At 33.0% G+C, this 14,608-nt stretch overlaps 1 protein-coding gene across 1 annotated transcript; it reads right to left on the minus strand.

Moving 5' to 3' along the window:
* Positions 1-4,915: 4,915 nt before the first annotated feature.
* On the minus strand, positions 4,916-7,666 carry LOC131077979 (late embryogenesis abundant protein At5g17165). Its single transcript, XM_058015589.2, has 2 exons — positions 6,962-7,666; positions 4,916-5,394 (listed from the first exon to the last, which is right to left on the minus strand). Exons 1-2 carry the CDS (start codon positions 7,099-7,101, stop codon positions 5,133-5,135), a joined length of 402 nt encoding a protein of 133 aa, XP_057871572.1. The 5' UTR covers positions 7,102-7,666; the 3' UTR covers positions 4,916-5,132.
* Between the last annotated feature and the right edge of the window lie 6,942 nt (positions 7,667-14,608).

Consider the following 14,608-nt stretch of genomic DNA (forward strand, 5'->3'; position numbering starts at 1 on the left):
TCAACAGTCTTGTTCATTTTTGGTCATTTGGTCACTTTTTTGTGCACCATCTTGGTACATATGCCCTCTAGAAAGGCCAAAAACCCCTATTTTTATACATAACACCTTATATTTGGGAAACTAAAAAGATTTGACCATTTGTATAGTCAATACAATTATATGGATTCATACAATTTGTATGACTGCAATGTCACCCAATGGTATATCATAAGTAGCAAGCAAATTTGTTAAAATATTTCAACATATTATGTGGATTTTGATAGGTTACAAATCTACACAATTAGGTCGTCAACTAGCATCAATCAATACAAGCAATTGTTTGGGAGTTTCTAATTGTTGTTGAAACTTGTTCTCTTTGCAAATTTGGAGATATTAGTTCATTACGGATTTTTTATTTCATCCTTCTCTAATCACTTGAAAAGGGGAGACTGTAAGCAATTGAGAGATGACATCTTGAAACATCTTTTGTTGCTTCATTTTTCGCCACATTTGTATGGTCTTGTCCCTCAATGAGGTGCTTATTAGAAACTTGCTTGGAATTTTAAAAAATATCATGTCTTAAGAGTGTTTTTTGGTCATGTTAATGATATTATCTTGAACGCCATCGCACACATTGAGTGTCATCATGCTCTTTGGACTAAAGTTTGGAAGATATATGGAGATCCTAATACACATTCTCAAATGATCATGATTTAGAATATCTTGTACTTCTTGATGATTTAGATAACATACCTTATGATGATGCTACTATTCAGAAGGTCGATACTTTGGAGAGATTTGAATATTCAAATGATTTTCTTCATATTCTCCTTCTCCTACAAAGGTAGTTGTTGATCCCTCACCTTCAATGATTCATTATGCAAAATAATTGATGGAGGCTCCCATCAATCTGCTCAGCAAGACCAACATAGACTTTTAGATTCAACTTTGTAGGATGAGGACTTGATAGGTATATCAAATTTGAATTTTTATTTTTTTTTCTCTCATATCACATATATGGAGGACACACTTGACATTTATCTTCTATATGATGATAGTTACATCACAACTATTTTCACACCATCATTGTCTTTGGAGATTGTTATTCATGAGTTTCCACGTTCTTGATTTGTCATCTTCATTTGTTGGGATTGCACCTAATTTTGTTATGACGTGCTATCATGTCTTATCTCTCATCTTGTCTAGGCCTCATGTACATTGTAGAATCATAGAAGTATGTACTATCATTAATCTATTATTGGTCATTCTACATCCACAATCGAGTAAGCTATTCTATTGCCATATCTTTTGTAGAAGATTATTTTTGTTTTGCAGGTGATACTTGGGTGTGTGAGCTCACTATCAGCTCCTACAGTATAGGTATAGCAGAAGTATTTGATTAGAATTCATTGATGCCATAAGGGCACACCGCACCAAAAATCAACCTTTGAGAATAGTAGGCAGTAGTTATAGTGAGAGTCTAAAACACTAGAGATGCATTTCGTACCATGCATATCCTAATTCAATGGCTGGCCTCTAAAGTTAAGAATAGGATGTAAAGGATATGTAATGCAATTTATGTAGACAAAATAAAACAACAAATTATTGGAATCCAAACCATGCTCGTATCAAACTCCTATTATTATGTTTATCAAAGTTCAAGACTGGTGTACTGATATAGGAGCATTGTTTGTAGGAGAAATATTTGTCATGTAAGAGTGTTTTCTAAAAAAATACAAAATTATATGCTTTTTAGTAACTGTTTTGATTTTCTGGCAACGCATGCTTCAACTATTATATTATGTGATGCAGAAATTAGATAGAAGGTCCTCAAGTGATTGAATAAAGTTAAATGAGAAAGGCTAAAATGTCAGCTTAATCATCTTTTCTAGGAGGATGTCTTCTGTTTGTAAGTTGCAAGCAAGAGGTCCTCTTCTGGGAAGGCTGCTTTATCTTAAGAACAACTTCGTCTACAGGAAAGGTATTTTGTTTTTGGGTACTTTTTCACAGGGTGCTGTTTCATGTAACTTTTCTGGGATCATCTGTTAATCTTTAAGTTTACCTACAGTTAATCTTTAAGTTTACCTAAATGAAGGAACAATAAACCATAATCCCTTATGCAGACAATTGTAGAAAGCCTACAAGGAGGTAGGATATTCCTGTTAACTAAACCCTGTTTTAATTTTCCTTGTCATCATGCTTGATATCAAATACTACACTTCATCAAAGTAGAGAATTCTGTGCAAATAGCATAAACATGTTTGATTTCATTTTCAACGACTGAAAAAATCTTATATGACTTATGCCACTAACAACCTGCAGCCTGCAGTAAAAGTATCTCTATAAAAATGAAATGGAGTTAATGCAACATGCTGATTTGAATACAAACAATTCAAATTCAAGATCTTAACAACCATAGAACTTCATAGTCAAGACATGTTTGTTAAGAAATCTTGCTTCTATTTTTACAGCGTATTGTGCTGACTTAAATAGAATTAACAATGTCCGTCCCGGCTGTTTTGAATACAAACAATTCAAATTCAAGATCAACTCCATAGTCAAGGCATGTTTCTCAAGAAATCTTGCTCCTAATTTTACGGTGTATTGTGCTGACTCGAAGTAGTATTAAAATGTCCATCTCGCTGTTTTGAATTCAAACAATCAGAATTTAAGATCTTAACAACCATAGAATTCCATAGTCAAAGCATGTTTTCTCAAGAAATCTTGCTTCTAATTTTACGGTGTATTGTGCTGACTTAAATAGTATTAAAAATGTGCATCCAGGCTGCTTTTAATTCAAACAATCAGAATTTAAGATCTTAACAATAATAGAGCTCATGGTCAAGGAATGTTTATTAATGAGTCTTGACCCAAATTTTATCTAGTAATGTGCTGATGTATCAAATATTGAAATATAAAAAAACTCCATATCCAAAAGGAGACTTAGACAGCATTCATGTTTATTATTCAAGAGGACTTCAATTTTCTTTATTTTAAGGTTGGAATATATGCATTTTTGGAGTATGTGTGCACATATCAGTGCTGGAATTGTTGGAGGAAGAGAGAACCAACCCAAGGCTTTACATAAATGTATAATACTAAGCTTATGTCAGCATTCAAAATCACGTTCACCAGACACTCATCTGAAGGTTCAGGTACCTGTCCAATTATGTAAACAAAAGCAATCAAGATGTGCTTATTGACACAGACTAGCTAGAACTGGCAAGCTAGGCCATACAATTGACTGCCCTCTCAACTGCATATAGTGCACTTCTGCTTAGCAAGGAGCTTCGTATCAGGCCAAAGCAATGTCAGAATGAGAGGTTAAACACCTAAACCTGTTCCTATATGGTAATGTTCCAGAATGACCAGAAAACTCCAACTAAAATTCTGACGTAGTTATTGATTATTATAGGGTAGATGATACTGGGATGCCAGAATTTAAACTCTTTAAAGGCAAATAACTTCAATCACAATCAGCATAGATATTCGTAGGCATGTAGAGTAAATATGCAGCCCAACCTCAGCTGGCTGTCATTAGTTTGATCTGTGATCACTTTTCAAGCAGCTAAAACATATGACAAAGGCAAACTTTCAAATGAGAGTAAATTGTATTTCAATAAATCTGTATGAACAATTTCCTAGTCTAAAGAAATTAGTTATGATTTATAATTTTATTTGACACTAACGTAATTTCTAAAAGATCAATACAAAAAGTTTGTTTAGAACGCCATACTGCATCAGTGTATATAAAGAATTTTAACTCCCAATACTTCAGAAACAATTTAATGGAAGCAGAGAAGTTATGTCGTTGGAAGTTTTCTGGCTTTGTTGCAGATATAGGATAACAGCAAATTGATTGGATTGAACCATCCTGTAGAGGATTTCCATTTCAATCAGATTGGCAACTGACAGTACCAATTTAATTTGGGCATATGAGATGAACATGCAAAATTGTAATAATTTGGATATGACAAGAAGCTAAAACATAACCTAAATTAACTTTGATATTTGACAGCCAACAGTGCATGCAAAACTGTGTCAATCAGTACAGAATGGTGCACGGGAGGTCATTACATGTTAGCCATTCTCTATGAGATGATAGTAATACTGTATACTTCTAAGTTTCTAACTACCATGGATGTTAGTAAGTCACATAGAACTGATAACAGAATAATAGATGTTTCCTCAGTAAGCAGTAAAGCGCAAATAAAAGCCACTCATAATAGACGACAATAACTCTTGTAGAGTTCCCCAAAAAGAATTCTAATTCAGAATCCTACACCCCACTGCAGAGATTAATATCAAAGGCATGCCCATCCCTTCATGATTCTTCCAAGTTCAGAGCTCATGTGGGAAATCAACTGTAGAAGAATTTCGTTGTTTAAAATTGTTGTATGAAAACTGGACAACAGATTTGTTTTGAAATATATCAGAAGAATCCTAATCTTGTGTCCTTTGATTTTTCCAAGTTGAAAGCTCATGTGGGAAATCAACTCTAGAAGAATTCCGTTGTTTAAAATTGTTTGATGAAAACTGGATAACAGATTTGTTTTGAAATATATCAAAAGAATCCTAATCTTGTGTCCTTTGATTTCTTGCAAGCAACAGATAAATAGAAGGGTACCGTGGACTGATACGATGCTTTGCAGCCCACAAACAAGCAATCTGACTATATAAAGCTGCAGTGAGTAACACTTAACATTGACAGGAAAGAAGTATTACAGAAAAATCACAGATAAGATTATCAATTATTGGCATGTGAAATCACTCTTAACCCAAATAATGTGACACAAAATTTGCCCAAAGTAAACGTGTGTCAAAACAGAAAAATTATCTCCTACTAAAGAGTTCATAATATAGTAACATACAGTCGGAAAACAAAATTTAACAGAAAATATATGGACAAAAGAAATGCAGGACTAAATACAAGATGTTAGAAAATCACAAGCAGAAACCTTTATGCTTCTTAATAACATGTCCAAATTCATCAAACAGAATCCACACATGGGTTCTTCCACAATCATACCACATATATCTGCAAATGTAGGAAACTATTGTATATGACTTAGGCCTTAAGACACTCTAGCACTTCTGCTTATTCTTAAATAACTTGACTGCAGAATATTTACATATACAGAGTATATCAGTAATCAATTGTAGGGCTGCTTCTGAACGTCTTCCAAAGGGCGGAACCAGGCCTGCTGCTCGAGAACTGAGTCACCACTCTTTTCATGAGAATGGTGCTGATCACCACCTGTCCAGTTATTCTCCTCCGCAGGACCAAACACTCCAGTTTTGGGATGTGGTACCCAGCTTTTCTGAGTTTGAGGCTCAATTACATCCTCAGGAACCCTATTCAAATGAGCACCATCATCTTCATTCTTCTCATACAGTGATGAATGCACAAACCTCCTGAAAAATCCCAACATGAATAATTACGCTCTAGCATCCACAGTGACTAAAGTAACTTTCATTTCATGAGTTTTCACGTACCCTAAGATTCTAATGCTTAAAGCTTTTCCAACCTTTTTTGAAACATTCCTTGGCCAATAAAAGGTATTCTGTAAAAACATATGATATATTCCCTTCTCAAATAGCACCCAATTCCACACTTTCTAAATATCGCACTCGATATAATGACAAGTACTCATCTGAACATTATATGTAAGAATGTAACTTATATCTTTGTACTTGTGGAAATAGGTGCTTAACCTATAAAAGGGGGTCTTCAGCAAGGCACTCGCTTTCTTTGCTATTTATTTAAAAACACACACAACCACACTTACTTTGATAGTATTGATATGTCTATATGACATACAGAACGTGAAAAGAAAGAATGCTGTGTGTTCAAATCCTAGTCTATCAACGTTTTCCAGTGTGCCTAAATTAAGCTAGAACCTCAACTAGAGAGTGGCTTGTGGGGAATTTTTAAGTGTTAATCCCTGCATCATGGGAGAACTGAGAGGGATGGACACTTCTTGAGAGATGGTGAGAGGCATTTTGAATACAGGAAAAAATCCATAAGAAAATATGTCGTGGCAATGTAGCTGAACGAAGTTAGAACCTCGCCTGAAGTGTGGCTTGTGGGGTGGAAGAACTGAGCGAGATGAAATTTTTTTGAGGAAGAAATGTATTGTGAATGCAGAAGAAAATCCATAAGAAGATAAGCCATTGGGTAAATTGACAAGCTTGTTATTAAGAAAACCTCCACAAGGGAAGGTGATCCACAAGGCAGGTCTACCAAATAAGAAAGAAAATGTCAACCTACATATTATCTGCACTGACCAAACGTAGCATATAGTTTCTTGTAAGGCTGCAGTGGATCTGCACTGTTCCCTCACGTGAAAATGTGAAGACTGGCAAGCTGAACCATAAAGATCGATAAAGCACACATAGTTAGTGCTAAGCTCTGTTTGGGCAGGAGAAGAGCCGATGGACATGGCTCACATACCCACTTAGGAACTTTTAAGCTGTTTTATATGGATTCAATTGCAGGAATTAGAAAACATTTAACGCATTTGGGTTTAGATGGAAAAAGCTAAAATGGTTTTACCTAAGGAAATCTCAGAGATCTATCACCCCCATGCTTCTTTCTGAATTGAAAGGTAACTTAGGATTTAAAAAACCCAGGATGATAAATTGCAACCAATTTAGGGGTAGACCAAGCTTATTGATTTGCCATTAAGATATAATTCAAATCTCAGCCTATCCATTTTTTTCTGCAAATTTTATCAGCATTCAACCTGCCAAGTATGTGTTGGTATGTAATTAAACTGCCTAAATCCATTAATACAAGATTTTCTGCAGCCAAAACTAGAGAACCCAAAAGGTCAATTGCCAAGGTCGTTGTAAATTTGTGGTGCTTTATACAATTCACTCACAGGGCAAGATATACAGAGATACCTCCAGAGAAAATAAACAGAACCCATTATATAAAACAGAAATAGGGCACTCAAAATCAGATTGTTTTTTGTCATACCTGAAAGATCCCTGAATGAGACTGTTTTGAACGATGTAGGGTTGTGAAGATGTAGGATCCCTGAGGTTGCCGCAGATGATCTTGTTGACTCCTCTGACAACTCCAGTGAAGAAACCTCGCATCTGCAAATTTGCTGCCATACAATAAATTTCCTTCTCTTTCCTTGCTCTAGAAAGTATCTAACCAGACTCCAAATAGCTTAATTCTCTCCGAGTAGTGAGCACTCTTTTGTATCTGCAAGCCTTGAAGTTCTCCCTGTAGCCTTTTTCCCAACCGCCTGGGATTAGTCCACCTAACAAAAGTATATTCTACACATGCCTCATGAATATGCTATTCCTCTTTGACCCCACAACACTTTTTACCCATACCAGAACATCCAGAACATACTCCTATCTACACATGCCTCATGAATATGCTATTCCTCTTTGACCCCACAACACTTTTTACCCATACCAGGACATCCAGAACATTTTCCTATCTACCCATGCCTCATGAATATGCTATTCCTCTTTGACCCCACAACACTTTTTACCCAGAACATCCAGAACATACTCCAAATAGGACCCACCCCACCATAATGTCCGTACACAGATACCATGGTAGATACAGTCCAAATCGAAAATTAAGTGGATATGGATAAGTTATTGGCACAATGTCCCACCTGTCACCAATCTATTGTATTCAGACAAACATGTTTGTCTATCCAGCATACTGGATAGACCCATCTGATCAAGGTAATAAATAATATCTAATTTCCTTTTCGTTTCTTGGGCACCTTAATTTTGATATTGTTTTTTTTTCAGTGCCACGACTTATTTCAGTTATCTTGAAACCTGATCTTCTTTGGGTCATTTCAATTAGTATCTAGAACTTTGATTTTATTGTAACTTATCTTATCAAATCGTGTCTAGCAGGCCTGGAATTTGACGGTCTATTTGGCCGTTTTTCTACTTTTAGATCGTATATGACAACCAATAAAATTATTAAACCGTATGCATTGACAGGTTATTTTTTCTAAAAAACGTAAATATGACACTTCAAATTATTAATAAACAGTAAAAAATCATAATAGGTAATATTGATATATATTATTTTAGAAGGTTTTTTATAAAAATATAAATTTATTTAGAATATTTTGAAATGATACAATTAAGATATAATTGTTTCTAATTTTTTTTAATTTTTTATATGAATTTTTAGTATTTTTTTGTTATAGAAATTTAAAAATTTTGTCAATTTAATTTTAAAATATTTTTTTATAAGATTGTCTTAGTCTTTAGATATCAATTTAGAAACTTCTCATAATTGAAATGATAAGGCATAATCATTTCCAAATTTTAAAAATATCAATTTAGAAACTTCTCATAATTGAAATGATAAGGCATAATCATTTCTAAATTTTAAAATATTGTAATAAAAAAAATTAGAATAGCTTCAATTTTAACTATAAACAAGATTTTTAGGTGTGAATTTAGAAACTTAGTAAATTTAAGATTTTTGTGTGTTGTAAATTTATTTTATGTAGCTTCAATCTATGAAGCTTAAGATATTAATTTTGTAAGTGCATAAATTGTTTTTATTTTATTCATTTTATTGTAGCTTCAATTTCAATGTGTGAAATCTTGAAAGTATTTATTTTACTCTAGCTTCAATCTATGAAGCTTAAAGTAATTATTTTAGTAGATTGAAGCTTAAGGTATTTATGTTGTAAGTATTTTTTTGATGCAGGTGAGAAGCTCTTTTTAGTTATCATATTTCCTTGAATTATTTTACTCTTGAGAAAAATTCTTCTTTTTGGTGCCCTCCAATTTTTGTAAGTTTGTCTTTCTTTCTGTAAAAATTAAGTGCATGTTTTTTTCAAAACATTGTAAGTCTGTAATATAATTATTTTATTCATAAATTTTTGTTTTGTTTAGGTTCTTCAAAAATATGTCTTCAAAGAGAAAGAAACAAGCTACCATTGGAGAAATGTATAGGTGGACCAGAGAGAAGGATTCTGGAACTTCTGGCAATTCAGTGTTAAATGAACAATATCATAATAAGGATCTGAGAGAAACTTATAAGGAAATTTTTGGGTCTTCTTTCGAAGATGATTCAAATGAAGAAATATTTCAATCTGGGGAAGGGGATAGTATTAATGTTGAAATTGGGGAGGGATCAAATATTAATCAAGGGAAGGAAAAAGTAAAAAGAAAATTTTGAATGGAATGGCTAGAGAAATTTGTGTGGTTAAACTATTTGAAGCATGGTGGTAAGATAGTAATGAAATGCAAATATTGTGAGAAATATAAGTTGTCAGGACCATGGGGGATAGGGGGTGGATGTATTAATTTATAGCGTGATGCTCTTGTCACTCATGAAAAATCTGTGATACATAAAGATGCTCAAACAAGATGGATTAATGTGTCAGAAAAAAAGATAAAGTCTATTCCTAATCATATTTTAGAGGTTGAAGATGTCAATAGGGAAATAGTAATTACCACATTGAAAACAACCTATTTTGTTTGTCAGGAAGATTTATCTTTATCTAAGTATGAGAAGATATGTAAATTTCTCATTGATTTAAGAACTCCTAATATGCCAAAATATCAAGACTATTCAGCTTACACAAATTGTAAGGGTGCAAATGATTTTCTTTTTCGCATATCAAAATATCTTGAGCAAATTCAAATAGATGAGATGCTGAAAAGTCCTTTTTTTTCAATAATGATTGATGAAAGTACTGATCGAAGCTTAGAGCAACATCTTGTTGTTTATGCAATATATTTGACATTAGAGGGTCATGGGGCACCTATATCTATGTTTATGAAAATGATGTCTGTGTCAGATGGAAAAGGGAAAACCATATATGATACTATCAATCAATTGATGAATGATAGAGGTCTTTCACTATCAAAACTAATAGTTGTCTCAATAGATGGTGCTAGCAGCAGCAGATGCTTCTAAAAAGATACCTGAATTATTATTTGTTGAAAAAATAGCAAATAAAGTGCATTCATGGATCCAAAATTCACCAAAGAGAAATAATGAGCTGAATGAATTACTTAGAGTTATGGAAATTGATCTTTTGAATGTTTTGCAGATCCACACAATCAGATGGTTATCCAAAGGAGAAGTCATAATAAGGCTTGTGAAGCTTATGCCAGCCATTTTAACTTTTTGGAAAAAAGATAAGAAGTGTTCAACATTATATGAAAAGATAAGAATTTATTCTGTTCAATTTTGTTTGCATATGCTTGCTGATGTTTTGGGTGAACTAAATAAATTGCATAAGATTTTTCAAGAAGAAAATGTAGACATTACTGTTATTGGTTTGGCTCTTGATGAAGCAATAGGAAATTTATATAGATGGTTTTTGAGGAAAGGTACATTTGCAGAAGGTACAACTTATCTTTCAAAATTCTTGATTGATTCTCAATTTGGGTGTATTGAAGTCAAAGAAGATGGTGTCACTGATAAACATGAATTTCTATACATCCCTATTCCAATTGAGGGATTTCAGTCTGGTGATTTAGGGAAGCATTCCATGCAACCTCGTATTGAAGGAACAAAACAAAGTTGTCAACGCTTGACAGAAGGCTATATCCAATCTCTCATTGATTCTTTAAATGAAAGATTTCCAAATCTTCCTCTATTTAATGCAGCAAAACTTTTCAGCCCTTCTTATTATCCATCAGATCATCAAACTCGAGATAATGTCTCTGAGCGTTGGCTTGATAAGCTTCTCCAACATTTACAACACACTACAAATAATGTATCCATATTTGATGTGAATGGTTGCAAAAGAGAGTTAAACTCTTTTGTTGACTCATTGCATTCAAGTTGTGAGGGTTTTAAGATGAAAGATGCATGGAGAGTCTTTTGTAACACAAAATATTGGCATACAAGCTATCCTCATATGATGAAGTTATGGCAAGTTGTTCTTACTATTCCTGCAAGTACTGTTGATTGTGAAAGAGGGGTTTCAAAACAAAACATCATCAAAGATGTTAGAAAGTCAAAGCTAGCTTTGGATACATTAGATGCATTAATGAGGGTATCCTTAAATAGGTCTGAAATAAATGATGTAAATTGGAATGAAGTATATCATATATGGAAGAATACAAAGTCAAGAAGAGTTCTTGACCTTTGATATCATTTGTTTGTATTTCTCAATTTCAAATTAATAAAATAAAAAAATTTCTCTCTTTCATTTTAGATTATTAGATGTTTTACTTGTTAGTAGCATTTTTTAAGTTATAATCTCTATTAAAAATAATTAACTAATTTCAATAATATATAATAATATACTTTAAATTAATAGCAAAATTATTTGCACATTGATTTATTTAAAAAATATATATATTTTTCTAATTTTGGTATGTATCATTGATTAAATTGATTAAAAAATTTAAATATAAAAAATTAATATTTAATTATTAACAATTTTTTTTTAAATTGACACTTAATATTTTTCTTAAAACGTAAAATGAAAGGCATTACAATGACTAAACCGTCATAAAAAACTATATGACAGGCAGGGGTGACCGTCAAATTCCAAGCCTGGACTGTCTAGATAAGATAATGGACTTGTTCATTTGCTTTATCACACCTGGTTTGACTTGGTTTTTGATTTTATTGTCTACCCAACATTCTATGTAATTATTTTTTATGTATATTTAATTCAATTCATAAGAAAATTTTAAATTTTAATTACCTAATTAATATGATAAAAGTGTATTTAGAATGTATTTTTACAATTTTAGATTTATTCAAGTGTAAAATTTGACTTATTTTATTTCATATGACACTTTAAATTTTTAATAATTAATAAAATATAAAAATTCATCATAATCAAATATTATATAATATTTTAATTTATAATATAGGATATATGTCATGCATCCTTTTAAATAACCTATGATATATGGGAAAGGTATGAACACTTCTTATAGCTAACTTCGTGCACCCTAAGCTCTTAAACTATATATTGGATTTTGAGGATTTTCTTATATTATCTTCTGTAATGTCACCAAAATGTAATGGTGGGTGAAAAATGTGTGAATGAGAGATCAAGAGGAAAGCTACCCTTTCCCTCCAAGGAGAGATGAGAGTTTCACTACGGATTTCCCTTCAAACACTTTTCACGCATTACATTGGAAGGGGGGGTGAGGGGGGGGATTCACTAGATTCAACCTCCAAAGAAGAAGATGGAATTTTGAATGAAATGAGAATGATAAGTTAAACCCCTCTACTATTTGAAATGGAAAGGAATTTGATTGAATTATGTATAGAGACTAAGTGTAAAAGTGACAAAGAACTGGTAATAGCTCAAGATCGGAGTGTGGGAAGATGTGCACCTGGATCTGGCAGTAATATGTTGAGACGAAGCCACCCTATGAATTTGAGGAAAAGTTGCTCGGACTGTTGCGGGAATATACACTGTCCTCCAAAAAATCCGCAAAACGAAAAGGGTTTTTCCGCCTCTGCAAAAGGAGTCCAAATCCGAAAGTACAGCTGCGCACCTGCAACCTACACACAGAAAAGAGAGGAAAAGGGGTTGTGATTGGGGGTTTGCAGGTTCAAGTCAAACCCTAGTTTTGGAATTAACCAAGTAATGAAAGAAAGTACTTGCAAGTAAATGTAACTGAAAGACTGTAATGTAAATCACCTCAAGGGAGGTTGCAGATAGAATGTAGGTAGATTTGCTTGTGCGGAATTGAATGTTGGAATGAATCTCATCTTCAATGGTTGAATCCTTGACTTGAATGCAACACCTAGCCTTGAAGGGAGACTTGAAAATGCTCAATGCTAGAAAGGAATGCTTGAATGCTCTTGAATGCTTGATCTCATGTAAACTTCCCACTCATCCCAACTTATCCCACTTATCCAAATGAGAGGGAAAATGCAACTTTTATACTTGTCAATTAGAGTTAATGAAACTGATTTTCATCACAGGTCGACATTAGTGAAGTTTTCCCGCTCACTGCACAACCTTCTATGCAAACTCGGGAAGGGTCATGCCAAAAAATAGGGTAGGGACAGGGGCGCCATGTCCCTGTCCTGCCCTTTTCTCCAAGGCAGAGTACAGACAGGGTGGTGCGGAGGGCAAGGGAGAAGCAGTTTTCGGGGGTTGAGTAGTCTTCAGTCTTCGATCAAGCTAGGGGATTCGATTTCTCATATGTGAGGACCCTAATGTGGTCAAAAATTGCTAGAATCACAATTTGATGACACTACATCTTCATATGTGACTTAAGAGCTTATAGCTATTGTTTCGACTTCTAGGTAATTACATTGAAAGCGGGAGGATTTGTTATGTGTACGAAGGTCAAAAAGCAGTCATTTCAAGGTGATGTCCGATACATAATCTCTATTGCATAGTTAATTATTCGCGTTAATCACCCCAAAATTTGCACAACTAATCCAATACATATGAACAAATGATCTGATAATCACGCACTATATGTACCAATAAAGTTGCATAATTTCTCTCGTTATTAACTTTTTTTTCAAGAAGTGGAAATACAAGTGAGTGGCTATTGATCCAGTAGATGACTTTTTAGTGGGCTTTTAATTAGCATGTTCTAATGAACCGTTAGTAGGCTTTTAATTAGCCCCTTCCCCTATGTCATGTCTCTTTTCAAATAAATTTAATTTGAATAAATCAATAGTCCATTCTTATTTTCTTGAGTTGGTGAAAAAACTTGTATTAAAAAGAAAGATAAATTGCAACCAAAGATAGTTATGAAACATGAAAAAGATTTGGAAGCACACAAAGGTATATGTAGAGGACACAATTTAGGAACTAGAATTATAATAGAAGTGTTATTAGCTAGACTATGGTGGACAACACTCTTTAAAGATGTAAACACTTATTGTCACACATGTGATATTTGTCCATGAATTACCATACCAATCACAATGGACAAAACTCCATTATAACTGAACTAACCATGATGTCATTGACAAACTATAAACCCCCTACCCAAAAGACTAAGACATGATTCATCATAATAAATATATAACATATCTAATAAGATAAGTAGAAGTAGAATGAAAAAGAGATTTAATACAATGACAATAATTAAATTCATTTATAAAAAATATCATTACAATATTTGGGTGCCCTCTAAAGATTGCCAACAATTAAGGGAACTGTTTTCTCAATCAAACTATTCAAGAACTCTTGGGTAAATTTATGATAATCCAAAGTAAAAGCACACCATATCACCCCCAAACCAATAAGGTGAGTAAATCATACAATAAAATATTGGATAAAACACTAACCAAATTTTACAACAAAGACACATCTAAATGGGATACACATATACCAACAATGCTTTGGGCATGTTGATCAATGTATAAGCAATTAACAAAATATTTCCCATTTCAAATAGATTAGATTCGATTTTGTTGGTTCGGCACATGGTACACAATCTAATAATTACAATCACTACAAGAACAAATGAGAAATATTCTCTTAAACACTAATTAATAGAGTTGAATGAAATCTGGTTACATGTAACCTACTATGTATATATATATATATATATATATATATATATATATATATATATATATATATATATATAAACCTACTATGTATATATATATATATATATATATATATATATATATATATATATATATACTTATACTCTAACAAAT

This window comes from Cryptomeria japonica, chromosome 5, assembly GCF_030272615.1.
Source record: "Cryptomeria japonica chromosome 5, Sugi_1.0, whole genome shotgun sequence".
In the NCBI taxonomy this organism is placed as follows: Eukaryota; Viridiplantae; Streptophyta; class Pinopsida; order Cupressales; family Cupressaceae; genus Cryptomeria; species Cryptomeria japonica.